Source organism: Symphalangus syndactylus, chromosome 4 (assembly GCF_028878055.3).
Source record: "Symphalangus syndactylus isolate Jambi chromosome 4, NHGRI_mSymSyn1-v2.1_pri, whole genome shotgun sequence".
Lineage (NCBI taxonomy): Eukaryota > Metazoa > Chordata > Mammalia > Primates > Hylobatidae > Symphalangus > Symphalangus syndactylus.
In genome coordinates, this window is record NC_072426.2 from 34533167 (window position 1) to 34560832 (window position 27666).

General features: G+C 37.3%; 1 protein-coding gene across 4 annotated transcripts in view; it reads right to left on the reverse strand.

The window, feature by feature from the left end:
* Nucleotides 1-27666, reverse strand: part of ANK3 (ankyrin 3) — a 556820-nt gene that overhangs the window by 70772 nt on the left and 458382 nt on the right. For all 4 annotated transcript variants that reach the window (XM_055274392.2, XM_055274391.2, XM_055274393.2 and 1 more), the window contains 3 exons: nt 15026-15132; nt 9315-9539; nt 6374-6528 (listed from right to left, as the gene is read on the reverse strand). In XM_055274392.2, coding sequence (XP_055130367.1) covers nt 6374-6528; nt 9315-9539; nt 15026-15132 — 487 coding nt within the window. The remainder of the gene's footprint in view (nt 1-6373; nt 6529-9314; nt 9540-15025; nt 15133-27666) is intronic.

The window sequence follows — 27666 nt, forward strand, 5'->3', positions numbered from 1 at the left end:
CTGAGTCTGGGGTTTAGGGAGGGCTTCCTGGAGGAAGAGAAGTAGGGGATGTCTGGCCACGTTGGAATAATCTAAGGTTTTCTTCCATGACTGCAGATTAAGAGACTTACATTTGTTTACTTTTCCATTTGTGCAAATAAAAACATGGTTTCATGCAATTAGTCCCCATATGTCACTTTTTTCACCCCATCGTTTAAGCCATTACTGTTACATCTAAGGGAAAAATCAATTAATATGATTCTATCTTCAAAATCCAGGATCATAAACAGTGTCTTAAACACCATGAATCGATAACCTCGCATGAGCAGCAAATACAGAACACGCTAAACTCCAAAAGCTTAGACCCGCAGTTTCTGGCACACTGGTCTCTCTGTTCACATCAACACTAAAGGTAGTGGAGGCTGATGTCCAACCTCTTGGACCTGCTTCACTGCCCTCAGAGGGCTAAAAGCTCTACTGTGCCTGATATGTGCGGTGGGGGGCAGGATGGCTGATGTCACTATTTTGATCCACTAATGTTTCATAAAGACATGTAATTTCTGGCAAATCCATATACACAGATGCATTCAAAACTTGTCCTTACTAATGCTTATTTGCTTTGTCCTAATTTTCATTTCTAAACTAGAATTTTTATTTCTACTAGTTTGGGGGGCTGTTCTGCTACAGTTTCCTTTCCTTTACAACATGATGGACATCATTCAATTGATTTAAAATGCCAGTTTATGGCAATAGGCTGAAAGTCAGTATTTTACTATGGTTTTTTCTTTTTTTTTGCACCCCAACCACAATCCTGATTTGGTTAAATTCCATTTCTATTCTCTCCTTGGGAATTTTTCAAAACTGTTATAGATTTCTCCAGCAGATGGTGCTGTGCACAACGTAAAGCTACATATTTCACATCGGTGCTCAACTGCTTCTACAATGACTTGACACTACTGGTCTCAGGGCAAAAACAATTAAATTATATTGAAATGAACCCAAGCGGCAACTTCTGAGAAGTCTGTTTTCTAAGATATTGTTTATGTAGTCAGATAGTAAATTTACAAAATTTTCTGTTACACAGCAAGTGCCAATTTCCCTTTCCTGTTTACAATAAAATAATAGTGTAATTATTCAATCTAAAATGTATTATCTTAAAAACTTCATTTGCTCTCATTTGAAAGTTCAGCAATGACAAGAAAATATGTTCCTAGCATTGTAAAATTGTTTGGGGGAACTTCGGCAACATTTTGTTCCAAGACAGTGATTGGGATTTTTAAATAATGGCATAATTCATATATACTCAAAGCCTTCTGTGTCATACTTAGGTAGCAACAATTTTTGTGTTAAAACAAAATAGATACGTAAAACAAAGCATACACACTGTCCAGAGAGGCACTGCCCAGTAAAAATATAATGTAAACTGGATATGTAATTTTAAATTTCCCATAGCCACACTAAAAAATAAAAATAAGCAGGTGAAATTAATTTTTTATTTCTTTTTTAGAGATGAAGTCTATGTTGCCCAGGCTGAGCTCCTGAAATCCTGACCTCAAGCAATCCTCCCACCTCAGCCTCCTGAGTAGCTGGGATTATAGGCACATTTTATTTAGATTAATATATCCAAAATATTACCATTTCAATGTGTAACCAATGTAAAAATTAATAATGAGATATGTATTTGGAGGAGGGTGCTCATCCTCATGTATCTGGTGTATTTTACATTTGCAGCATATTTCCATTTGTACTAATTTTATTTCAAGTGCTCTGTTGCTCCCTGGAGCTAGTGGCTACTATATGGGACAGGGCAGGACTAGAACATTTCTGGAGCTTTTGATTTGTAAATTAAGGACCTCTTCTACTAGAAAATGCTTCCAGATCCAAGATAACAGCAAACTAAAAACACTCTTTGGGGTCTGACTTTGGAGATGTAATTTTAAACATGTTTAATTCAACTTTGTGAGTTTAATTAAAGTAAGGTTTTCATTAAACTTAAAAAGTGAATTCAGTTCGCTGCGTTATAATTTGGCGGGAGGAATGAATGTTTGTTTTCTGTTTGCAGCATCTTTTTCTCGGCTGAGAAAACAAAAATTGACAAAGACTAGAACAAGATCTATGTCTGCTGCCAAAGTTAAAAGCTGTTCTTGTTGCATGATACCTTAGTGGTGATGGCAGGTTCTTCACACCCAGACCAACTGTCCTTTCTGTGATTCTAGCCTCTTCAATAGACCTTTGCTAATACACCTACTTCGTTAGCAAAACCACTGATATTTTAGTCCCTGGGCTTGCTGGTGATAAGGAGTAACTTTTAATTCCCCCTTATTTTGCAGCTACAGTTTTTCCTGAATATATACCGTATTGTGTCATACAAAGAAACTAAGAGGTGTCTTCATTAGTAATGGAAAACTTAAATACCAGCTGACATATATGTGGCTCTTTTGTTCTAGACAAAGCACTTTCACAGGCATCATTCATTTGAGAGCATACAGAGGCAAAGGAGCAGTGCAGAGAGACAACTAGGTGTGGAGTCAGAAGTCCAGGTTTTGGAAGACTAAATCTATTGACTGTTTCCCAGCTGGGTGGTGGCAATGTTGAGGGTGTGTCACCATAGTCAACCATGACCATGGCTTTTACTAGCTGATGTAGTGTCTGGAAAAGGGTGCCCACTTGGGGTGTACACAACCTTGTAGGTACACAGCTTGGCAATTAGATAGCAGCTTTGAGCAAATTAGAAAAAAGTACCCCTATGTCTTACAGGCCAGTGTCAGGGCAGATGGCTTGACAAGTGAAAAGGGCAGGATTTCAGACCCCATTTGCTCTCCTGCACAACTTACATGGCAGTTGTGACTATGACTAAACACTGATTGAGTGATTCTCATATATCAGGCATCAAGCTAGGAACTTTACATATATTAGCTCATCTATTCCCTATTAGTTCACTATTAGACATCCTCACTTTACACATTTAAACCAAGGCTCAGAGATTGAATGCTTCATTACAGTCACACAACGAGTAAGTGGTGGAGCTAAGTTGAGAAGTCTAGTCTATGTAACTTCCATAAATCATGATCCCAACCACCACATTACATGGGGCAAATTATCCTGCTCCTTAAACTTCTTTCCCAGGAGTTATTCTAACAGTTAAATTTGATTGTGTACATGGAAAGGCTTCACACATTTTAATACACTATAGGAACATAAACTCATCTTTACAATTGGGTTAATAAAAATCAGTGATCAGAATATTTGCTAAGATGATTTTTAAATACTTGAGTTTTAAGATTTTCAGAGAACCTACAACAGGACTGGTTATAAAAGTAGCAAGTAGATTGGTTATAAAGTAGCACATAGAATTCATCTATGGAGAAGGGGGTTGAAAAAGTAAACATTTATAACAAGACAGGCATTATCAAGGGTCACTTGCCACAGATGACAGATAAACTTTGTTATGAAATTAATATGTTATATTAAATAATGATAAGACTATTTATTTTTTTTTTTTTCTGAGACAAAGTCTTGCTGTCATCAGGCTGGAGGGCTGTGGCGTGATCTCGGCTCACTGCAACCTCTGCCTCCCGGGTTCAAGTGATTCTCTTGCCTCAGCCTCCCAAGTAGCTGGGACTACAAGCACATACCACCATGCCCAGCTAATTTTTGTATTTTTAGTAGAGACGGGGGTTTCACCATGTTGACCAGGATGGTCTCGATCTCTTGACTTCGTGATCCACTTGCCTCGGCCTCCCAAAGTGCTGGGATTACAGGCGTGAACCACTGCACCCAGCCTATTTGTCTTTTTTAAGGAAACCTTGAGTGACCTGGTCACTGGTTTAATTCAGGAACTATTTTTATCTTGTTAATTAACAGTTAATTAACAGCAAAATGGGAGGGGAACAGAGAGGATAAAAGAACATAAAAAACATGAAACCTCCTAAACTGTGCTTATGCTTCTCTCTGAACCAGAACTTTGAACAGTTGTACCTTCAAGAAAAAAGTTGGCTTTTTAAAAAGACAGATTTGGGTTTTTTTTTGGCTGGTCTGCTTTTGAAGAGAGGAAAGTTCTGGAAAGAAAGAAGTGTCTTTGGGGATATGAAAAGAGTGGCGAGAAGGGCTCGAGTTTGGCATACAATTTGATTAATTGAGCTTCAATTATAAAATGTGTGTAGTGGTTGCTTCATTACTATTACGTTTAATACATGAAGAAAACCTGTGCCTTGAAAATTCCGTCCTCAGTTTTGCTCTAGTGGCCTCCAGTGCTTGATTCTTTAAGCCTGGAAGTATTTGCATTTCCTTTGAATTGTCTAAAATGGAACCAAAGTTTATCTGGTCTTTAAAAATGTGGCAAGGAAATGCTATCCAGTTTTTCCAAAATAACACATAGAATCCAAGACAGAAGATTATATCATTGTTTCTTTACACCTTGGAATACCATGCAGCCATAAAAAAGAATGAAATTCTGTCTTTTGCAGGAACACGGATGGAGCTGGAGGCCATTATCCTTAGCAAACTAATGCAAGAACAGAAAACCAAATACTGCATATTCTCACTTATAAGTGGGAGCTAAATGAGAACTCGTGGACACAAAGACAACAGACACTGGGGCCTACTTGAAGGTAAAGGGTGGGAGGAGTGAGAGGATCACAAAAAATAACGAGTAGGTACTAGGCTTTGAACGTGGGTGAAAGAATAATCTGTATAATAAACACCTGCAACACGAGTTTACCTATATAACAAACCTACACGTGTAGGTTTGAGTTTAGCACTCAATCTCTCTGAGCCTTAGTTTAGGCTGAGGGAGGAGAATTGCTTGAACCCAGGAGGTGGACGTTGCAGTAGGCCGAGATTGTGCCACGGCACTCCAGCCTGGGTGACAGAGTGAGACTCCATCTCAAAAGAAAGAAAAGCAAAGAAGTAGACCTACATTTGGACCCCAGCCTTACACTCAGTGGAATAACCTTAGATATGTTACCTGACATCTCTGAACTTCAGTTTCCTTATAAGTGGAATTAAAACCACCTGATTAGCACCCTTAGCAGTAAAGTGGAATTAAAACCACCTGATTTGCAGTGCTATCTTTTCTTTTTAAATTTTTCACATATGAAGGCATCTATCAGTGCTTCATGAATGCTAGACACTCAACAATTACTATTTTCCCTCTACCTTGCTGTAAAGAGATCTTTAAATTCATGGTTGGTGGTGATTGTGTCTTATACCAAACCTTTGGCATGATAATTTTTTCTATAGAACAAATATAATGGTGATAATAACTCATAATTATCAAGGGCTTACTACATAACAAGGACTGTATTTCATATGTGCCTCACATAATTATTTTATTTATTCTCAACAATAACCATAGGAAGTTAGGAAGGTAATCTCCATTTTGCAGAAGAAACACAGGCTCACAGAGTTCAATAAATTTGCCCAAGGTCATTCCTCAAGTACCCTACGGTTCACCTCGCTCCTTTGTTCACACCTTGAAACCCACTGGAGACTATGCTGAGTGCATTCCAAAAGTCAGTGAATTGAAAAAGAGTGGATCTTACGGAATATGAATTATATCTCTAATAAAGCTGTTATTTAAATAATTCCTGGATTTGGAGAGATTAGGAAGTGAGTGTAAAGGAAGAATTAGCTCTGATATTTTTCTCTCAGCATCAGACGTTACGGTGAGCCTGTTCTCTAATTTTTTTTTTTTTTTTTTTTTTTTTTACATTTTTCAAGGAAAACTCTGCGTCAAACACCTATTCTCAAAACCAGACTATTCCCAATGTCTACTAAGAAAAATTGCTCTGGTTCGTAGGGTCAGACAGCCTGAAGAAGTTGTGTATGAAAAAGTGACATGCTCAGATACATACCAGTCTTACTAGGTCAAAGAATGAGACATTGAAACACCACAGACTCCAATTACTACCCTGAAACATTTTTTAAAGACTAATTATGGCCCAAGAGAAATTAAAAATTTATGAAGGATACTGAAATTATCTGGGAGAAACTTGAAAAAGCTGAAAGAGTCCAGAAATAATTCCAAAAATAAAATGTGAACATATTTTCTTCAAAATGCTCAGCATGCCTTGCATACCTTCCATTATTATTTCACCCTCTTCTTGCTCATTTTTGACTTAGAAAACTTTCTTTGGTATTGGAAAGATTGATGTATGTGATTAAAGATGGAATCATCAAAATACCTATACTTCTATATTACGGAGAATAAAGTTTGTTAGATTAAATGGAACTTCAGCATTATGATATAGAAAACAGCAATAAAAATCTGAAGAACCTGGGTCCTAGCTTAAAATACAAATGTGTGAAATTCGGGTCCTGTTTCATGTAACCTAGTCATTCCTTTAATTTCTGCCTGCAGACATTTCCAGAACCAAGGAGCCATCATTATTACCTTCATCCATGCCATTAAGTAACTCGGTTAAATCTTCATTTTTGCTGTCAAACTGATGCTCCTTCCAAGTTTCACCATTTTCACTTCGAAGAACAATGAGTTCTCTCTCTTTTCCTCTCATGGACCCAAAGTGAGGGATTTCCACTATGACAGGGCTGGAAAAAAAATCCACATTATTTTGGTATCAAATTAAATATATTTATAGTATCATACTTAAAAAATGTTTCATTAACAGTATTCATTTGAAAATCAGAGGTGCCACTAAGGTTGGGAATGATTTCAAAGCTGCAGAATCATTTGCTAATTAAAGAATATTTTCGAAGCCTGAAAACATGCCATCATTCATTCATTCACAAACAGTTCTTGGAGGACTACCACATGTTAGGCATAGGATTTAATGGGGGAAATTTTTCAGTACATATAAATAGGAATTTTGAATCAGAATGGAAACTTATTAAAGTAGACCATAAGAAAGTTGGTCCATTTTTAAAAGACACAATAGGTATATTATACAAATGCTAATGATTTAAAAGGACACAGTCATTTCTTTAAAAAAAATTCTATAAAGTTCCTAGTTTGAAAGATGATTGCCATGTTTTCTCCTTAGCAAGAAAACAATATGTTAACGACTCCTCCAAAAGGCAGATTCCATGCCTTTCATGGCCTGTACAGTTAAAAAAATTTCTGTATTTTTCAGTTTGTGAAATGGTAGTAGGTAGCTTCAATTCCTGGCTGTAATACAACCTGCATAGGAATACTTACACTTTCTGTAAAAGTACTTGTTGGTTTGAAATTGTCATATAATGACACAGTAATTTTTGACAGTGTCCTTTTGCAAAGGAATGTAAAAGAATGGCTGCAAATTGAACATAGCCAATCAAGCCACGGGAAATAATTTTGTTAAATTTTAAAATAGGATAAATACTAAAAGAGATGAATGGAAGTAAGCAGACCACAATCACACACAGTTTATGTAGTTGGATTGTGCAGCTTTATTTTATGACATTTAAGTAGACAGTATCATTATTCTCCTACAGAGGTTGTATGGAACCCCACTTCTTAACCTATGTGTTTAGGTATATGTGATAACAGAAGATACAGGCTTAAATAAGTAAGAGCAGAAAAAGGGATAGTAGTTGTAATGATCAAATAACATAAATAAAAACATGAATATCAATTTATTAGAAAAGCATTTGCTTAAAACGGGGGTGATAAATATGATCATTTTGCTTTTGGCAAAATCATAATTCATTCAAATTAAAGATTAAAAAATAATTTTTATAATGCCTTTATTCTTCAATAGGTAAAAATAAAATGAAGTATTCTTAGCAGTATTAATAATTTCAAGATTAAGATATTTACCAGAGTTTTTAACTACACCTTATAATTAAACATTAAATTGTATTTATTTTTGAGAACAAGATACAATCTTTGCAGGTTAATATGTCAGATACTGTCTCTGTAAATATTTAAGGAATGTGGCTTTATGTATGATGTTCAATGATATTGGAGAGAAGGTATGAACAAGGGTCTTTGATCAAGGTGAAAGCCAAGCATAGCTTTTCATTAACAGGTTTCTTCATGCAGACTGCCAAGGCAAATACGACAGTCAAACAGACAAGCGAACAAACAACAAATACCAATGCATTTCAGCTCAAACAAAACCAAACGGAACAATTCTATAACTTTAAAAGAATATTCTATCTGCTGCCTATTTAATTTTATTTAAATATCTTATTTTCCCAACACTTTTCAAAATCTGTTTACTTATCGATGACTTCTCCTCAAAGCCCATAAAAAATTACACAGTACTCATGTACTTTTAAAAGGTCTAATTACACACACACACACACACGTGCACGCACACACACACGTGCACGTGTGCACACACACACACAGGTGTACATACATGTAATTTATAGCAAATATTGACTCAAAGCCTGCAAATACCTTCTCTTACACTGGGTTAAAGACTGTTGCTGTCTTAAAAAGTATCATATTCAGAAGAAACATTTCAAATAAAAGAAAGGTTTACAAAAGCACGAAGTTATGAAAGCAGAATGCTTGCAGTGAATTCCACATGCCTGAAAAGCACAAGGTAGGTAGCGGTGCTACATTAAGTCAAGCCACTATGATTTTTTTTTTCTTTCAGTGACACACATCAACTGAAAGCATTAAAAAAAACTTAAAAAATAAAAATAAACTTAAGACAAGAATCAGACCATGAGTGTGACAGAAAAAAATTGAAAATGGAAAAAAAAATTGTAGACATTCTGTATCTTGTCTATAAAGGTCCTACCCAATAAATTTTGTTCCTTGAGGCCCAAGCTGCAGGATTCGGCTAACCAAGCTCTCACCCTCATTTACAGGGGGAGGATTGGTAGGAAGATGCAGTTTACTGAATAACATCCATGCAGCAGAAAGAGAAACGAGAAGGGGAAATTGTGAACAAACTGTCAGTCACGACAGAGCCTGCCTGATTTGTACCCAAGTGCCACCTCAGAAAATGAATTAAATTCATTTTTCCTTTTTGCAAAATACCATATCACAATGAACTGTTTCCCAAAAAATTTTCTTTAAAAAGACATGTCCCCAAAGTAGCCATATATTCAATGCGGTAAAATAATTCCAGCATCTGTATTTTTTCCCTAGAATGGTGCCTTGACTTCTACAGGGACCACTGGGGTTCCGTGCACTTGCTGAGCAGAGAACATGCTTTTCGGTTAGTAAAAGCCTTGACCAGCAAACTGAGTTAAGAAAGTATCAGCCTATTAGCCTTTCACAGAATCACACAGCTTTGTGACCTTTGACACTTTACAAAAAGTATACTCAATCAGGTCCAACTAAGCAGTTTTAAGAGTTAACTCCTTGAGTTAACAAGGGTAAAGAAAATCAAAGATGCATCGTGAGGGCCAAGGTTAAAATTGACAAAACAACTTACCCTAAAAATTGTGCCCCTGCAGGACCCATTTCTACCAGCCTACTGGCTAATCCCTCTCCTTCCACCATGGGGGGTGGGTTGGCCAGTTTATGTCTCTTTACCAAACGGCAGGTGATTCGAGTGGGGGCCGTACACTTGCGTGGAGGAATGATGATTCTCATCCCGTGATGACGGCTTCCTCTCATGGAGCCCCCTCTCGCGTCCACCATAAAGCTAACCAGAAACCTGAGGGGAGAAGATCAGAGGCCAATTCAAGAATGGAAATAAACTGTGTTCACAGCAAGTTTGGAAATTAAATGTTTAAGTTTATTTAAAGCGACAGACAACGTAGCTATCATTTCCTCCCTTTAAAGATAAATCGGAAGTAAATACAGTGGAGTCACATCAAACATGCATTCAACTTGTGCACTTTGCAAAAACGGAAACACAACTTGTTTTTGGTGGAACATGGCCCCCACAGAAAAGCCAACTACTTTACCAGGCTCAAATGGAAGGAATAAGGAAGGTTTCAAAACTGGAGTAAAAACGGTCTAGTAAGAGGATTCTCATGCATTTAAAACAAAAAATCTGTGGTCTTTATATTCAAAGGTCATTTTAACTATAAGTGGTTTTTGCCATATGCTGCCATATGGTCTCTTACAAGTAAGATGAAACTCCACAGTATGTCTTGACATTTACGACTCATAAAATAAATGTATTTTTAATCATACCAACACTAATTTTTACTATGAGGAAGCAGAATATAAGAATAAAAGCAGGAGATGACTAGATTTGCTATGGTGATTTTGATGGAAAGGGATTAAATGTTTTCAGTATAAATATGGGCTTAAAAGCTGTCTGAAATAACCTACATTTGACTATTTTATACAATGATTAAAAAAATGGAACTTAGACTTTTAGAAAATGGCTCTAAATATAATTCTGTCATTGGCCTTTTATTAAAGCTAATAAGGAAAAAACTGTCTGCATGTATTAATAGGTATAGAAATGTAAAGAAATTAACTTATTTTTGAGTAGAATCATATTGGAATCACTGTCTTCTATCACATATGCATGGTCCCACTATCATCATCACAGAGTTATAACACAGTTATCATTATCACAGAGTCATAAGTAAACATAAATCAATGAGTTCAATGTGTGGAAGAGTTAAGGTCAGACAGGGGAACACAAACATATCCCTGTATTCTAGTTTCCACATATGAAAATACACAGATTACTAGCACAGTACAAAATGGTGATAATTAGAAAATCGTCTGAATTCTTAAAGTGTTTTTAGAAAAAAAAAAATAATCCCATCCATCAAAAACCTTTACTATTTTTTCCCCTAAAAACAATGCTAACATCCTGCAAACAGGTTTTAAGACCTTGCATGGACTTCCTAGCTGGGACCCTCTTCTGAAGAATGGTACCTCTTGACCTTGAAAGAGTGACCTTTTCAAGTAAACTGGCCTGTGATCCCCCCAGGGAGCGGCAATGGGCTGGCGATCATTTTTCAGCCTATCAGATTCCTAGAACCAACTCTGCTCATCAGTAAGCTGGACTCATCTTCACACCCTTTTGCTCATTTTGGATTTAACCATTTTACTCTGAATGAATTTATGTCTTTTATAACATCCTATCGATTTTGGGAGATTGGGACCACTATGATAATCAAGGTAAAAGGGGAAAACACTGACTCTCTCAAAAACAAAACAAAAATCACTCCTCCCTAGTCAAAGAAAAAGATACTTGTTCACTTGTACAAGTGTCGGGATGAATTGTTACCAATGCTAAAAGACATGAGGCTCACCTGAAATTGCTCTGGGCTGCCTATATTTTCTTAGACATACGTATATTTAACAACTACTTTTATTCAATAATGAAGGCAATATGGCAATATTATAAGACAAAATTGAATCATTCCCTGCACTTAGTAGTTGTAACTATGAAATCAATTTTTCATTAGGAATAATAGTAACAGAATGGATTTAAAACGATTTACAACAAACTCTGGGCTTGAAGATTCAGTTGTGTCAGTACACACATACACACACGCTGGAATGTTTCCACTGAGGGGAATGTTTGCCCTGGCAACCGCTGAGTCTTATCAATATAGATAGTAATTCTGATTGGGTCTGTCTTGTTCACTGCTTGACCTGCAGAGCCAAGCACAATTGTAGCACAAAATAGGGACATGACAAATGTTTACTGAATGAACCAATGAATAAAACTATTTTGCTTAGAAACTGTGTAGGTGAGACTTGGTTACTAATACTAATGGATTGATGGGTGGATAGATAGGTAGATAGCTGATTGGAGCTGAGCGGACTGAAGGTAGTGTACGGTTTATCAGAATGAAAATAAAAATATCTCAGCTGTAAAGAATATCAGAACCAATGGAAAAAACACTAGTTAAGATGATATTAACAACAAACTGGAAGAGTCTCTTTCTCTGTGTTCTGTATAGCACACAGTGCATGGCTGGTGCTCATCAGCAACCATTTATTGTTCTGAGGTTCTCAAATTCATAGAGTCAACAGACTGAGGAAAAGTGGGACTATTCATTAAACAGGACATGGATCCTATTATTTAATAACATTATAAAATACAGTGATTTGTTTTACAAACTCATGTCTTACATATTCTGTGTAAAAAAGTCATGCAACATAACTCATAGAATAAATTAAAAGGTGGTATGTAATAATATTTGTATCTTATTAATATTTAAACTATAGCATGAATTCTACAAATGATCCTAAAACTAATACATGAATGTTTCTAGTTTTAGGAACAGCAGGATGACAAATGCTGATACACTACAGACATTGACACGATCTAACTATGGGAAAAATTCACATAAATTAAAAATACAAAAAGGATGGTTCACATAAAGGACACAGTTATCACCTTGAATCATACTGAGGAAGTGGAGAAGAATAGCTGCAAAATAATTTAGAAAGCAAATGGGAAGAATTAATGTAATATAATTAGAAGCAAGCAACAGAAAATGTCAATGACAAGCAAAGGAAAAATAAAAACCATCAGAAAATGAAACCGGGGCATCTGGCATTTGTGGGACAACCTAGAAAAATATCTGCCTTGCGTAGCTGCATAAACTGCAAGGACCTGGCATCAGTGAAATATTTCTAAGTATACACCAGGTCTATTATATTTTCCTTTTCAAATAAGCCCACACCTGCTGCCATTACTTTTGCTTTCCTGCACATGTCTATTGTCTCTGTTGTCTTCAATAACATTCAAGGTGAAGGGGAGATAACTTGCATACTCAAATACTTCATTGATTTTATTTTATTTTATTTTATTTATTTATTTTTTTTTTGGAGACGGAGTCTCGCTCTGTCGCCCAGGCTGGAGTGCAGTGGCGCGATCTCGGCTCACTGCAAGCTCCGCCTCCCGGGTTCACGCCATTCTCCTGCCTCAGCCTCTCCGAGTAGCTGGGACTACAGGCGCCCGCCACCACGCCCGGCTAATTTTTTGTATTTTTTAGTAGAGACGGGGTTTCACCATGGTCTCAATCTCCTGACCTCGTGATCCACCAGCCTCGGCCTCCCAAAGTGCTGGGATTACAAGCGTGAGCCACCGCGCCCGGCCACTTCATTGTTTTTAATGTATGGGAAAGTTCATTTCTGATTCTGTTATCATGTTTCTTCAACTTCTCAGTTTACTAAATTAAGCCCTAGTACCTTGTCTTTGATTTGTAGAGAATACAAATTGATGGTTTCAGGTCTTTGAAATATGGTGGCAATTCATCAAGCGTGATTCAAAAAACTCTTCAACATGTTTGCTCCCTGAATGTATCCCAGATGTTGTATATTTTCCTTCTTGAATCTGATTTTTTCTTTTGCTTTTCCAATATTAGACCCATATGCATCGAATATAAATTATATAAATATTTTTAGCAGTTTAAAATTATAATAATTCAAGGTTTCTCTAATTGAGTTAAAGAAATGCAATGTTACTAACTCGAAAGCCACCATAAAGTTTATAATTTATGAAGCACTTCCATGTCAATTATTCCCATTTGAATGATATTGATCTGTTTCTCAGAATTGTAGTATTACAAAGCCAAAATCTATAATGCTATTTTAACCTGAAGCATTCCTCTGAGTCTGATTTTTTATTTGTAAAGTGAGGATAATGAATAATACGTATCTCACAGTATCATTATAAGGTTCAAGTAAATATAAATGAGACAATACACGTAAAAGATTTAGCACAACGCCAGGTACATGACAAGAAGTAAGTAAACATTAGCTATTAAAATTTATTTTAATTAGAAGCAGCAGCAAATACTTCATATAATATATGAAGCACTTCATGAATGTTAATTATTGTTAATTTATTTAATTCCAAAATAATCTGCCCTTGCCCTTGATCACAATTAACTTATGGCCTAAATGCCAATTTCAAAGGCAAAAATACCATGAGCTATTCATCATTTTAATGAAGTATTTTGATTCTACTTATATGGATGTCAATTATCCCGAATTTGAATTACCCAAAGATGAAGAATCCAGTATCTAAAGATACACTAATTTATTAATTCAGTAATTGAAGCAGGTCCCCTTTTAGCCTCCTGCCTCGAATTCCATTGACCAGGGAGGCAGGATGAGGAGGCTACTCGATGTGGTTTTTAACCACAGCACTTCCAGTGTAGACACTGGTATGTTTTTTTTTTTAAGTAAATATCTTTATTCTTTTTATTCATTTTTTTCTAATTACAATTTAATACAACTTAATTATAATTTTATTTCAGAAATGCAGAAGGCACCAACTTAAAGTTCAAATTTATATATTATTTTAAAAGGAAAATCATACAAAACAAATCATTTGTCAAATGATTTGACAAAAGGACCTGTATCATATGAGAAAAACAAGACAACACCAGAGCCTACTGCTCATTTAAAAACTAAATATTTGCTGGGTGTGGTGGCTCATGCCAGCAGTTTGGGAGGCAAAGGCGGGCAGATTGCTTAAGCTCAGGAGTCTGAGAACAGCCTAGGCAACATGGCGAGACTTCATCTCTATGAAAAAATAAAAAAAATTATCTGAGCATGGTGGTGCACACCTGTGGTCCCAGCTACTCAAGAAGCTGAAGTGGGAGAATGGCTTGAGCCCAGGAGGTAGAGGTTGCAGTAAGCCAAGACTGCACCACTGCACTCCAGCCTGGCCGACAGAGCCAGACCCAGTCAAAAACAAAAAACAAAAACAACTACTAAATATTTGAGAGGAATTCTTCTGTTATTAAGGGAAGCACAAAAGTCAGTTAAGGTAAATTAACAGGCATACTTACATATTTAATTTTCTATTGGAAAGAAAAATCAGATACCTAGAAAAACTTCATTTGAATAGAAAAGTAAAATGGAGAAAAATCATTATGTTTCAAATTTTAAAAAACTTAAAAAGGAAATTTTCTGAAAAGGAAAATTAAAGACCTAGAAGATTAGAATAGCCAGGAAAGTTTGTTGTACTATTAATTTCATTATTTTTTCTAACAAAATTAAATTTTTCTCAAAAAAAAAACTCATATAGAATTACTTAGAAAAAAACTTAATGATTTACAAATGCATCTCACATATACTAATGAATATACATTTCATACATTAATATATTCATATATAAGAAGCTTGTTGATGTGAATTTATATCTCTAATAAATGCACTGTTCATGTAGTAGGATAACGAAAAGTGTCATTTTAGGTTACTTACCCAGAATGAATGGGGCTTGAAACAAGATTGACATTGTCTAAGGTGTCTGCAGCCCAGCTGTAATGTCTAAGAGAATCTGAATCAAATTCCCTTGTGAATGTTAGATGCTGAAAAATAAAATGGTAAATTAAATTACATCAACAAACCATACAAGACTGGTTTCTCTACACATATAAAATATATCTGTATTCCTCTAATTCCAGATAGACTTACATTCAACATAAATAATTTGTAAATTCTCCTCTATAGAAATACATTGAAATCTGAGTATATTGTTAGAAAATAGTCTATTGATGTATTGTTTTATTTCAATCTTTTAAGAAAGCTCCCTGGGTAACTGACATGGCAAAGAAATATCACAGAACTAACTCCAACTATGATTTTAAGCACTTCAACATGTCTGCAAATTAATCCTATAACAACTGTAATTTTTTTCCCAAATCTCAAAATAAAAAACGAAAAATTCAATCTTGATGACTTCTGGTTCCAAGTGGGGCGGAGTAGCTAGTAGCAGCCTAGTGCTTCTTCCAAGTAAGCCAGATAAAATACAGAAATCGTATCTGAATGCAGCAGAGGGCAGCTGAAGCATCGAGAACTAAAAGAACTACCAAACTCTGGGAGGGTGAACATCTTCAGGAGTTGAGTTGACTTTCTGTTGCCCATTTTTAACTTACAGGCTTTTGTCAGTTACCAGTGCAAACAGATCTGTACTTTTAACCTACAGGGGTCACTGTTGTTGAACAAAAAAGCCAGGAGAGTTTTGGTGGAGATTTGGGTGGCGTCAAGCATGCTACAGTTTCCTGCTAAGAACATTTGCTGAATTCAGAAGCTGTGCAGAACAGGAAGCTCAAAACCTAACCAGAAATATCTCTGAAGAGCATAATGGAGATTTTTGGCAGTAATAAGAAAATGACTTAAAAGTTTAGAACTTATAATGGGAAGAGATTTGAAGATCATACCACAATTTTAAATAAGGATGCTGGTGTGCTGGGGGGAAACCAGAGGTAGTGTGAGCTTTCACCAGGGCTGCAGACCAGCCTCATTTCAGCAAAATCTTAATTGAATTAAAATTTACTATTCTATTTGCCTAGCAGAGGGAGGGCAAACATTCTGTGGAGGAATATATCACCATCGGGTGTGTCCACAATTTTTTATACACCATGTCTAGCACAAAGTGAAAAATTGCCAAGCATGGTCAGAGTGGGTGGATAAAAACAGAAAAATGAAATAAAACCAAACCAAGCTAGATAGACACTATAAATAGACTCCCAGGCCATCCCGATTCTGAGGTACGCTAGTAAGTGCTTTATAATAACTATGATCAGTATGTTTACAAAAACACAGGGGAAGATAGAGAAAATAAATTAAATGGGATAGAACACTAGAATATACATAAGAAGGAATCAAATGGGCATTGGTTCAGTGCTAAATACAATGTCACTTCTTTACTTAGACACAATATAAAAGAGGATTAAGTTAGAGACCTAAATGGAAAAATATGCAAAATGAAGGATAGGTTCAAAAAAAAAAAAGAAAACAGTAGAAGATGTGGAACATTGAGAGATTTTAACATAGGTGTAAACTGGACCCTTAGAAATAGGAGAATAAAGTAGAAGCTGTATTTGAAAAGATAATGGCTACGAATGTGCCAAATCTGATAAAAGGTATTAGACCACAGATCCCCCACAATCTGCTTCCTACTGAAACCTCAGTGAAATGACAGTCACGTATTTAAAAATACAGATACAGAAAGGACAGAGAGAATAAGAGAAAACACATCAGCAGAAAAACAGAAGGATTGGCTAGAATTCTCTTTAAAAAGTGATTTGACCTTCATAATCCCCTCAGTTGTCAAATAATGATCCCTTGCCATCACTACCACCAACCCTAGCAGAAGACTAAAGGCAGGAGACTAGAAGGCTAGAGGCACCATACTGAAAATGGGGATCGTACACTGAATATTCAGACTCCCATCTTTCCTTTACTGGTCTCCCAGACACAATTAGGGACAGAGGTCTAGGCAGAAAATGGGAAGTCTCTGAGGATTCTGACCTGCCCATTGGAATTTCCCAGTGAAATGTTCTGGCTTATTCAGTGGAAATCACGGATGACAATCTTTACACCATATAGAGAGCTTCCAATGAGCTTATTAATGAGTAGACAGCTGACAGTCACTAGACAGTTGAGAAAAGCATCTAGTATAAAAACAAAACAAACAAGCAAACAGGAGGAAAGCAAATTGCAGGAAACAGGCTTTTCAAGGAGAAGAAAACTTAAAAATTATTCATTAATATCTAGAGAGAGATGAGATTTTTTTTTTTTTTTTTTTTTTTTTTTTTTTTTTTTTGAGACAGAGTCTTGCTGTCGCCCAGGCTGGAGTGCAGTGGCACGATCTTGGCTCACTGCAGGCTCCGCCCCCTGGGGTTCACGCCATTCTTCTGCCTCAGCCTCCCGAGTAGCTGGGACTACAGGCGCCTGCCACCTAGCCCGGCTAATTTTTTGTATTTTTAGTAGAGACGGGGTTTCACTGTGTTAGCCAGGATGGTCTCGATCTCCTGACCTTGTGATCTGCCTGCCTTGGCCTCCCAAAGTGCTGGGATTACAGGCGTGCGCCACCGCGCCCGGCTGAGATGAGATATTTTTACACCTATGAAACAATAGACTACTTATTAAAAAAAGAAACATTTAGGGAAAAAATAACTCTTGGAAAGTAACAAATATATTGAAAAAAACCTTAGAAAGTATAGAGAAATTTTTAACTCTAGAAAATAGGAGAGAAAATAAAAGAAAGCAAAAGATAAGTTCAGGAGGTTCAAATCCTCCCCTCAGTCTAAAAAAAAAGAAGTTCTAGAAAGAAAAAAAAAAATTGTGAACAAAGGAAAATAAATCAAGGAAACAATTTAAGAAACTTTTCCAGAGCTGAAGACAGAGGTTGCCAGCGTAAAATGACCCAGCGAGTGACCAGCACTATGAATACAGAACCCATTATGGTACAGCATCGTAACGTTTCAGAATTCGGAGACAAAGACAGAGCCTATAAACACAGAGAGAAAAAATGGTCACAGATGGAGGGTCTGCGTCAGACTTTTAACAGCAAAACGTGAAGGTAAAAGGCAATAGAGCAATTCCGTCAACATTCTGACAGGAAATGACTTCAAGTCAGAATTCTATAACCAGCTAAATTAAAAACAAGTATGAACTAGACAGATATTTTCATATATAGCACCTTAAAAAACGTATTTCTCATGCACTCTCTGAGGAAACTAATGGAAGATGTACTCCACCAAAGTGAAGGACTGACCCAAGAAAAGGGAGGGCATGGACTCCAACACAAGAGAAAACAAAGGGAATTTTCATGGTTATGATGAAGGAAGACCCAAGAGCACATCTGTGTGCAGTGGACCTACAAGGAATATGACAAGTAAGAAAGCTCTAAGCGAGATGAGGTAAGTAGACGAGCCAGATAGATCACCTAATGAATGTGAACATATTAAGAGATTTGTACAACTAGGGGAGAGTTTTGGGATTGGACTATTGATATGCACAGAGGACATCATGCAAGTGAAAAAACTCCAGGGAAAATAAAATATTGTGCTGGAAAGAAAAAGCAATCAGGTCAGGCACGGTGGCTCATGACTAATCCCAGCACTTTGGGAGGCTGAGGCGGGTAGATCACTTGAGGTCAGGAGTTTGAGACCAGCCTGGCCGACATGGTGAAACCCCTTCTCTACTAAAAATACAAAAAATTAGCTGGGCCCAGTGGCACGCACCTGTAATCCCAGTTACTTGGGAGACTGAGGCAGGAGAATCGCCTGAACCCAGGAGGCAGAGGTTGCAGTGAGCCGAGATTGCGCCACTGCACTCCAGCCTGGGTGACAGAGCAAGACTCCGTCTCAAAAAAAAAAGAAAGAAAAAGCAATCATAATATAAGCCACGTATGTGGGTAGCATTTACATAGGCATAACAAGATAAGCATCAAATACAGATATAAGCAAAATATATTACAACTGTTTGCGGAAATGGGAGGATACGAAGTGTGCATAGTCGGGGAGGAAAAGTGTGGGGAAAAAAGCTTCATCTTTCATTTGAGGAAGTCAATAAATAATTCCTGAAATGGAGAAAAATCAACAAGAACAATATACATGTAGTATTTAGAGATATCCAAGCACATCATAAGAGTTATCAAAAATTATTCCAAGCACTTGTCTCTGGAAAGGAGAAATTGGAGACTGAAGGTGTATATGGGGATTATGTTGTTTCCTAACAAGTGTGTCTTGTAGAATGATGTGGCTTTTTATTTAATTGCGTAACTTTGGTAATAATAAAATCTAAATTTAAAAACTTACTCTGAATTACACAGATTTTTAAAAAATAGCCCTGAAGTCAAATTGAAAAATAAATTTGTAGAGCAATTGTATGCAAGTCACTATCTCACCCACGTCCTAGGAAAGTACAAAAATGAATGAGGAACAGCTTTATCTGCATTTAATGAGCGAGGACACATCTAGTGAATGGGTGTGCAATTAAGCTTCTAATAAGAATCCACGGAACCAAGATTCTAACCGTCAAAAGCAATAAACCATTTAGGAAAGTTCCCAAATTCTATATGGATTAACCAAATATGAGGTGTTGGTTTCAGTCTGGCCTTATTTAACAACTTATACTGACTTTCAGAGACCCAAACCAACAAACCTTCAGAGTAGGGCAAAATACTTAATACAAAGTAGTGACGTTCCTTTAATGTTTTTGGCATGAGTGGAGTGGAGGGCAAGCTACAGTTCTTATATTGGGGAGCCTAAGGTTATTTTTCACAAAGGTTCATTTGTTTAAAAAAAGTTCTCATAAATAAATAATATAATTCCTCTTCGGTAATTACAGTAAATTATTTACCTTTGGTACTCTTAGAAACATGCCCTGGTGCCATTAATTATTGAAACAATGAATTACATCTCACAAAAAGGTATCACTGCAATCATGTAATATTTATCAAAGCCAGAGTGTGCCAGGACATCGATTCCACATCCCTCTGAGTCCTTTCTTAACTTCTCTACTCTTACAACTCTGCCACTCATTGAAGCTTTGTTGTAACATGAACAAATCTCATACTTGATCAAAACAATGAGCTGTATTATTTTGAGCTATATGTCCCAATATTTGTCCCAGATAGTAACACTTAAACATGTTTTTAGGTACCTTAGTACTTTCTCTTCTGAGTTTTGTGGTTTGCTCAGGTTTATGAGCAGACGTAACTCAATTTTAATAACCTAAATATAGGCAAACAAAATACTCGTCCTACGGAGCATCCATCTAAATATAAAATGAAGCAATTCAATGGAACCTATGGTTTTACACATAGATACTGAACTGGTATTTCATTGCCATGCTACCTGTCTGCGAAGACTTACTCCTACAGATTAGAATCTACTTAAAACCGAAATATAAAATTTCAACTATTCACTTATGTTTTTTCTGACATGTTACTGTGCATAGCACCACAGTACTAATAAAAAAACTTTGCCTCTATTTAATTACTGAACAAATAGACATTTAAAATGATTAACAGGGCCAGGCCCAGGCGTGGTGGTGGCTCATGCCTGTAATCCCAACACTTTGGGAGGCTGAGGTGGGTAGATCACTTCAGGTCAGGAGTTCAAGATCAGCCTGGCCAATATGGTGAAACCCCATCTCTACTAAAAATTCAAAAAGAAAATTAGACAGGTGTGGTGGCATGCACCTGTAATCCCATCTACTTGGGAGGCTGAGACAGGAAAATCGCTTGAACCTGGGATACAGAAGTCACAGTAAGCCGAGATCGTGCCGTTGCACTCTAGCCTGGGCAAAAGAGCAAGACTTCATCTCAAAAAAACAATAAATAAATAAAAAGAAATAAAATGATTAACAGAGATTCCATGTTCATGGATTGGGGGAATCAATATTGTTAAATATTGTTAAATATTTAATAGTATGTCCATACTGCCCAAAGCAATCAATGGATTCAATGCAATCTCTATCAAAATAATGATATTCTTCACAGAGATTAAAAAAAAATCCTAAAATTTAGGTGGAACTATAAAAGACTCAGAACAGCCAAAGCTATCCTAAGTAAAAAGAATAAAACTGGAAGAATCACGTTATCTGACTTTATACTACAGAGATATAGTCACCAAAACGGCATGGTGCTGGGAAAAAAATCAGACACATAGATCAGTGGAACACAATATAGAACCCAGAGATAAATCCATACATCTACAGTGAACTGATTTTTGACAAAGGTGCTAAGAACGTACATTGGAGGAATAATAGTCTCTTCAATAAATGATGCTGGGAAAATTAGATAGCCACATGCAAAAGAATGAAACTAGGCCCCTATCTCTCGCCATATACAAAAATCAAATCAAAATGAATTAAAGACTTAAATCTAAGACCTCAAACTATGAAACTACTAAAAAAAAATACACTAGGGAAACTCTCCAGGACACTGAACTGTGCAAAAATTTCTTGAGTGATACCCCATAAGCACAGGCAACCAAGGCAAAAATAGACAACTGGGATCACATCAAGTTGAAAAGCTTCCCCACAGCAAAATAAACAATCAGCAAAGTGAAGAGACAACCCACAGAATGGGAGAATGTATTGACAAACTCTCCGTCTGACAAGGGATTAATAACCAGAATACATAAGGACCTCAAACAACTCTCTAGGGAAAAAAAAATCTAATAACCCAACTAAAAATAGGCAAAAGAACTGAATAGACATTTCTCAGAAGAAGACATACAAATGGCAAACAGGTATGTGAAAAAGTCCTCAACATCACTGATCATCAGAGAAATTTAAATCAAAACCAGAATGAGATATCATCTCACCTTAGTTAAAATAGCTTTTATCCAGAAGTTAGGCAATAACAAATTCTAACGAGGATTTGGAGAAAAGGGAACCCTCTTACACTGTTGGTGGGAATGTAACCACCACAGAGAGCAGTCTGGAGGTTCCTCGAAAAACTGAAAATAGAGCTACCCTGCTATCCAGCAAGCCCACTGCTAGGTATATACCCAAAAGAAAATAAGCATATCAAAGAGACATCTGCACTCCCATGTTTATTGCAGCACTATTCACAATAGCCAAGATTTGGGAGCAACCTAAGTGTCCATCAACAGATGAACAGAAATAGAAAATACATACACAATGGAGTATGTACACCCAACGGAGTACTGTTCAGCCGTAAAAAAGAATGAGAGCCTGTCATTTGCAAAAACATGGATGGAATTGGAGGTAATTATAAATAAGCTGGGCACAGAAAGACAAATTTCTCATGTTCTCACTTATTTGTGAAAGCTAAAAATTAAAATAATTGAGTTCATGGAGATCGAAAGTAGAAAGATTGTTACCAGAGGCTGGGAAGGGTAGTGAGGGAGTGCAGGGGGTGGAGGGTAGTGGGAATGGTTAAAATGTACCAAAAAAAAAAAAAAAAAAAAAAAAAAACAGTTAGAAAGAATGAATAAAGGCAGGGTGCATGGCTCATGTCTGTAATCCCAGCACTTTGGGAGGCCAAGGTGGATGGATGACTTGAGCTCAGGAGTTTAAGACCAGCCTGGACAACATGGCAAAATTCCATCTCTATAAATATTACAAAAAAGAGCCAAGCGTGGTGGTGTTTGCCTGTAGTCCCAGCTACTTGGAAGGCTGAGGAGGGAGGATGGCTTGAGCTGGGAGGTGGAGGTTGCAGTGAGCCAAGGTAGTGCTATTGCACTCCAGTCTGGGTGACAGGGCCAGACCCTTTCTCAAAAAAAAAAAAAAAAAAGTATAAGACCCTAGTATTTGGTAGTACAACAGAGTGACTACAGTCAAAAGTAATTTAATTGTACATTGTAAAATAACTAAAAGTACATAATTGGATTGTTTGTAGCACAAAGGACAAATGCTTGAGGTGATAGATACCCCATTTGCCATGATGTGATTATGCACTGCATGCTTGTATAAAAATATCTCATGTCACCCATAAATATATACACCTACTATGTATTCACAAAAATTTTAAAATAAAAACAATGAACAGGATACCACATATGATGATGATTAAAGATGAACTAGACCTGACTTTTAAGTTTTCTCAGCAAGGAGGGGTGTTGCCTGGGCTTAATGGAAAAGCTTGTCTTTGAAGTTGAATCACAGACTTAGATTTGGAAATTGCCTTTGCCACTTGTTAATGGAAACACTTCTTTCCCACTCCTGACTTTTCCAGTTTGAAAAGACAACCCAGTTGTGTAACTATGGGCCTCTCCCTACCCCTTTATATTCACTTTAGCCCTGGAAATTAAAGTGATGTATCTGAGTGATAGATTTGGGAAAGGTAGCTGGGAAGGTTCTGCTCAGATCCAGTTTTCAATCTATGGGCACAGAGAGTGAGCAGCCTCCTCTTCTCTCCAAAGCCTACTTCTGCAAAGAGTGTGCCTGGCCTGGGCCAGCATCACAGTCATTGGGTAGGGGGGTGTGCCTATCTCAGGGATTCAGTTAGCAGGCCCACGCGGCTCAGACACTAAGCCAGTCCTCGCCTGGCCTCCATCAGGAATAAAGGAGATATTTTGCCATTGACCTTTCCTTATCTTTACTTATCGAAAGCTCTTTCAGAGATGTCCCAGCATCACCTGCTGGTTTTGTGATCATTAGCAGATTACTCAACTTTTTTCAGTCTTAGTTTCTGCATTTTCAAACTGGGGATGGTTGATATGGAGATAAAAGAAAACATACGTCAAAGTCTGGCACTAATGCAGTGCTGGTGTTGGCATGGAATTATAATAATGTCTCCTTATATGTGTAAAGCCTTCTATACTTTTCAAAGGACTTTCACTTATATTAGCTCATTTGTCACAATCTGATCATTTATGGGGGAAAACAGCAAAAATAAAAATATTCTAGTCCCAGCACTGGGGCATTATAGTAATACACACAGAGTGCTTTTATCAAACCAGTGGAGGCCATTCAAGAATGCATCTTATTAATGCCTAGGTCTTATTTATTGACTCAGAATATTTACATTCCTTTGTTAACAGCACTACCACAACTTACTGTGCATCAGTTCAATAGTAAGGACTGACCTAGGCCTATACATTCATTTTTTGTTTGAGTTGTGAGAACCTATTAGCCCTGAGAGTAATGGAGCCATTTGACAGATGAGGAAACTGAGGTTTAGAAACACTTCAAAAACTAGGCAACACAAAGTCAACACCTAGCACTGGCTGGCTTTAATAGAACACTATGTTAAAGAAAAATTCACATTGTATTTTTAATAATTTTTATTCCCATGTCAAAGATAATATGAATAAGCACATTACTTTTCATTTTGGAAGTGATGTCGAGGATTATTAAACTGAAAATGCACATTATTTAATAGAGTCCAAAGCCTGACTAATGATGATATCACTGTCTCCAAGAGCTTAATACTTTCCAAAAATAGTTTCTCACTAGTCCTATTCATCGGAGGAAAGACGAGAACAAGTACACACTGGCCTTACAAACAAGGACACACCCAAATGCCCAGGTCTGGAAATAATTGTCCAGGCAGGGAAGAAAAGAGGCAGGGTCAAGAAAGTGTTTGCAAGAGAGACAGAAAAAAAAGGAGAAATCCAATTAACTCCAATATGAGTAATTCTCTAGGTTGCTGACTGTCAACCTCCAGTGTTAGATGACATGAGTTAAGGTCCAGAACTAACTCTGCAAGTTTCCTTATCTAACAGCTCTACCACCTATGGGGGAAGGTGGTCTTGCAAATTAACTGGTAGCCTTGACAGGCTAATGTTAACAGCAACCAGTAAATCTCCCAGTAACAGGTCACATGCAACACTCAGTGCAACAATTCTGGGAGATTGTAAATACAATTTAGTCTAGTAACAGTTGGATAATACAATCAGACTGGGAGCCACAGAAAGTAAAGGGCTATCAGGGATAACTTCACCCTATGGCCACAACTTGGACAGGGCCAAGGCAGAGGAAGTCATGTGGGTGTCAGTTCCCCACATGAATCAGGCTCTGTCACTCCATAGCCCAGTGAATGGCAAGTCAAAAAACTCACTGAACCTCCATTTCTGCATTAGGGTGACAGGTAGAAAATATTAATTGCCCTGATTCACTGTGAGAATGGAATGACCCAAGTAATGTGAAAGTGACTTGAAAATTCTAAATTACCATGCAAACAAAAACACAGATGATGTTAATCTCATACCCCTAGATATTTACTTATTTATTTTATTTTTTGAGACAGAGTCTCACTCTGTCGCCTAGGCTCGAGTGCAGTGGCGCGATCTATCTTGGCTCACTGCAACCTCTGCCTCCTGGGTTCAAGCAATTCTCCTGCCTCAGCCTCCCCAGTAGCTGGGATTACAGGCATGTGCCACCATGCCCAGCTGATTTTATTTTTTTTTTTTTGTATTTTTAGTAGAGACGGCGTTTCACCATGTTGGCCAGGCAGGTCTTGAACTCCTGGCTTAAGTGATCTACCCACCTTGGCCTCCCAAAGTGCTGGGATTACAGGAATGAGCCACTGTGCCCAGACTACCTCTAGATTTTTAATAATTGAAGATAATTTATTTCTTATAGTTCTATAATGTTGCATCCCTCTATGTAGATATTTAGGATAGCATATCCTTTTCACACCACAGGGAGAAGTCAGAGCTGCCTGCTGGATTAACAAAAATAATAGTGGTGTTTTTGCTTTGCAAAATACTTGTCTACGCATTGATTCTTCCCATGGCTAAATGCTTTACTCGGATCTGCTATGCTTTGCTTATTAGAGTGGCACTATTGCCTAGTGGCCAGCAGGAGAATGGGTTTAAGCACCCATCAGGTTTACAGTCCGTTCTCAGCTCTACCGCCTAATAGACAAGCTATTTAACTGGACAAGCTAAACACTCCTCACAGCCCTAGTCTCCTTATCTGTAAAGTGGTAATCATAATACCCATTTCATCAGGTAGCCAAAAGCATGAAATGAGATGATGCATTTAATAAAACATTGTGGCAGGTAGTGTATTAAGTATTATAATTATTGTGACGTGCAGTGGATATTGAGTGAAATGGCAAACTGCTACCCAAATAGATAGTAGTAGGTTTAAACATCCAGCACAACTACATGGAAACACTTTTAAGAAATGGATTCCATAAAAGGAAACCTGATACAAGTAGTAAAAGAAAATAAAAATTAAAGGCCTACTATAATAGAAAAAGCAGGTCTTTTTTCCCTTACAGTATTTATTTTCTTGAAGTCAACTATTATTACTCTTAAGACTTATTTTATTTGAGAATAGCATATAAAGAAATTTCGTTCATTAAATTTCCAAATTGGACTGATTTCAAGACAATCTGGTTATGAACTTGAACAAAAGAAGGTCAATCAAAGTCAGAGTGGAAGCTGAGGATGTCAACACCCAGCTTGAGACATCAAAACTAACTGCACTACCTTAAGGAAGTCACAATACCAACTTCTCTGCCTTAAAAAAAAATCTGTAATCTTGCTGACCAATCTTTGAGAGGTGTTGAACGCATCACCTGAGTAATGCTGGCAAAGCACTTTGAAGAGAGAAAGCAGCATATTAAATGTCACCAGTTAAAGGTGCTTATCTTCTAGGAGGACTATCTCTAGCAAATCTTTAATCTGAGGCTGGCTACCTTCTGCCACCATGCACGTTTCTGAGCACTCCCCTTAGAAATTAGCTTACGTGAAAGAAGTAGCAAGGTTAATCTGCCGATGAGTGTGGGAGATGGGGGTGGGAGTGTGGGTGGAACAGGGTTGAGAGGTAGAGGAGGAAAATCTGACTGTTAGCATAGGCAGCCTTTTGGGTTAGGTATTCTTCTCCCTCCCTATTACTGAGATAATTGAAAATGCTTGGATCTTGAAAATACAAGCAGGAAGCTTCTTCTGAAGAATGCTCCAATTTTCACACTACTTGCTAACGTATCAAATTGTACATTACACATTATATGACTAAATGTATATGAAATCATCCTTAGCCTCAAAAAAGACCAGGTCCAATCCAAAGGAATCAGAATCCTTGGCTGTGAGATAAATGAGAAGAGTTATGGGGTGGAAGATGTGACAGCAGCCTTCCTGTACATGATGGCTACAATGAGGCTTCCAATATCACTTACAGAATTTTCTCCACAGTCAGCATTCAAACAGCCAGTGCAACTGTTGACATCATAGTCTAGTTAAGCCTTCTAAACCAGTCACTATTGAAGGCCTGCCACTAGTCCCCTCAGGAACAAACCACATAGGCAAATCTGGTCTGAAAAGGAAGTCTTCAAAAGAAAGAAATCTACTCAGAGAGAGCAGGGCCAAACAGCTGTCCCATTCCTCTCTTTTCATAGATGCACTGCCCCTAAGTCAACAGAATTATCAAGAAATGGAAGGTGTTCATTTTAGAGTGATCAATTGGCAAGGGGCTCCTTTCTAAAATTTTTGTTTAGAAATACCCAAGTTTATCCAGGTGTGGTGGCTCACGCCTGTAATCTCAGCACTTTGGGAGGCAGAGGCGGGCGGATCACATGAGGCCGGGAGTTTGAGACCAGCCTGGCCAATATGGCGAAACTCCATCTCTACTAAAAATACAAAAAAAATTAGCGAGGTGTGGTAGTGCATGCTTGTAATCCCAGC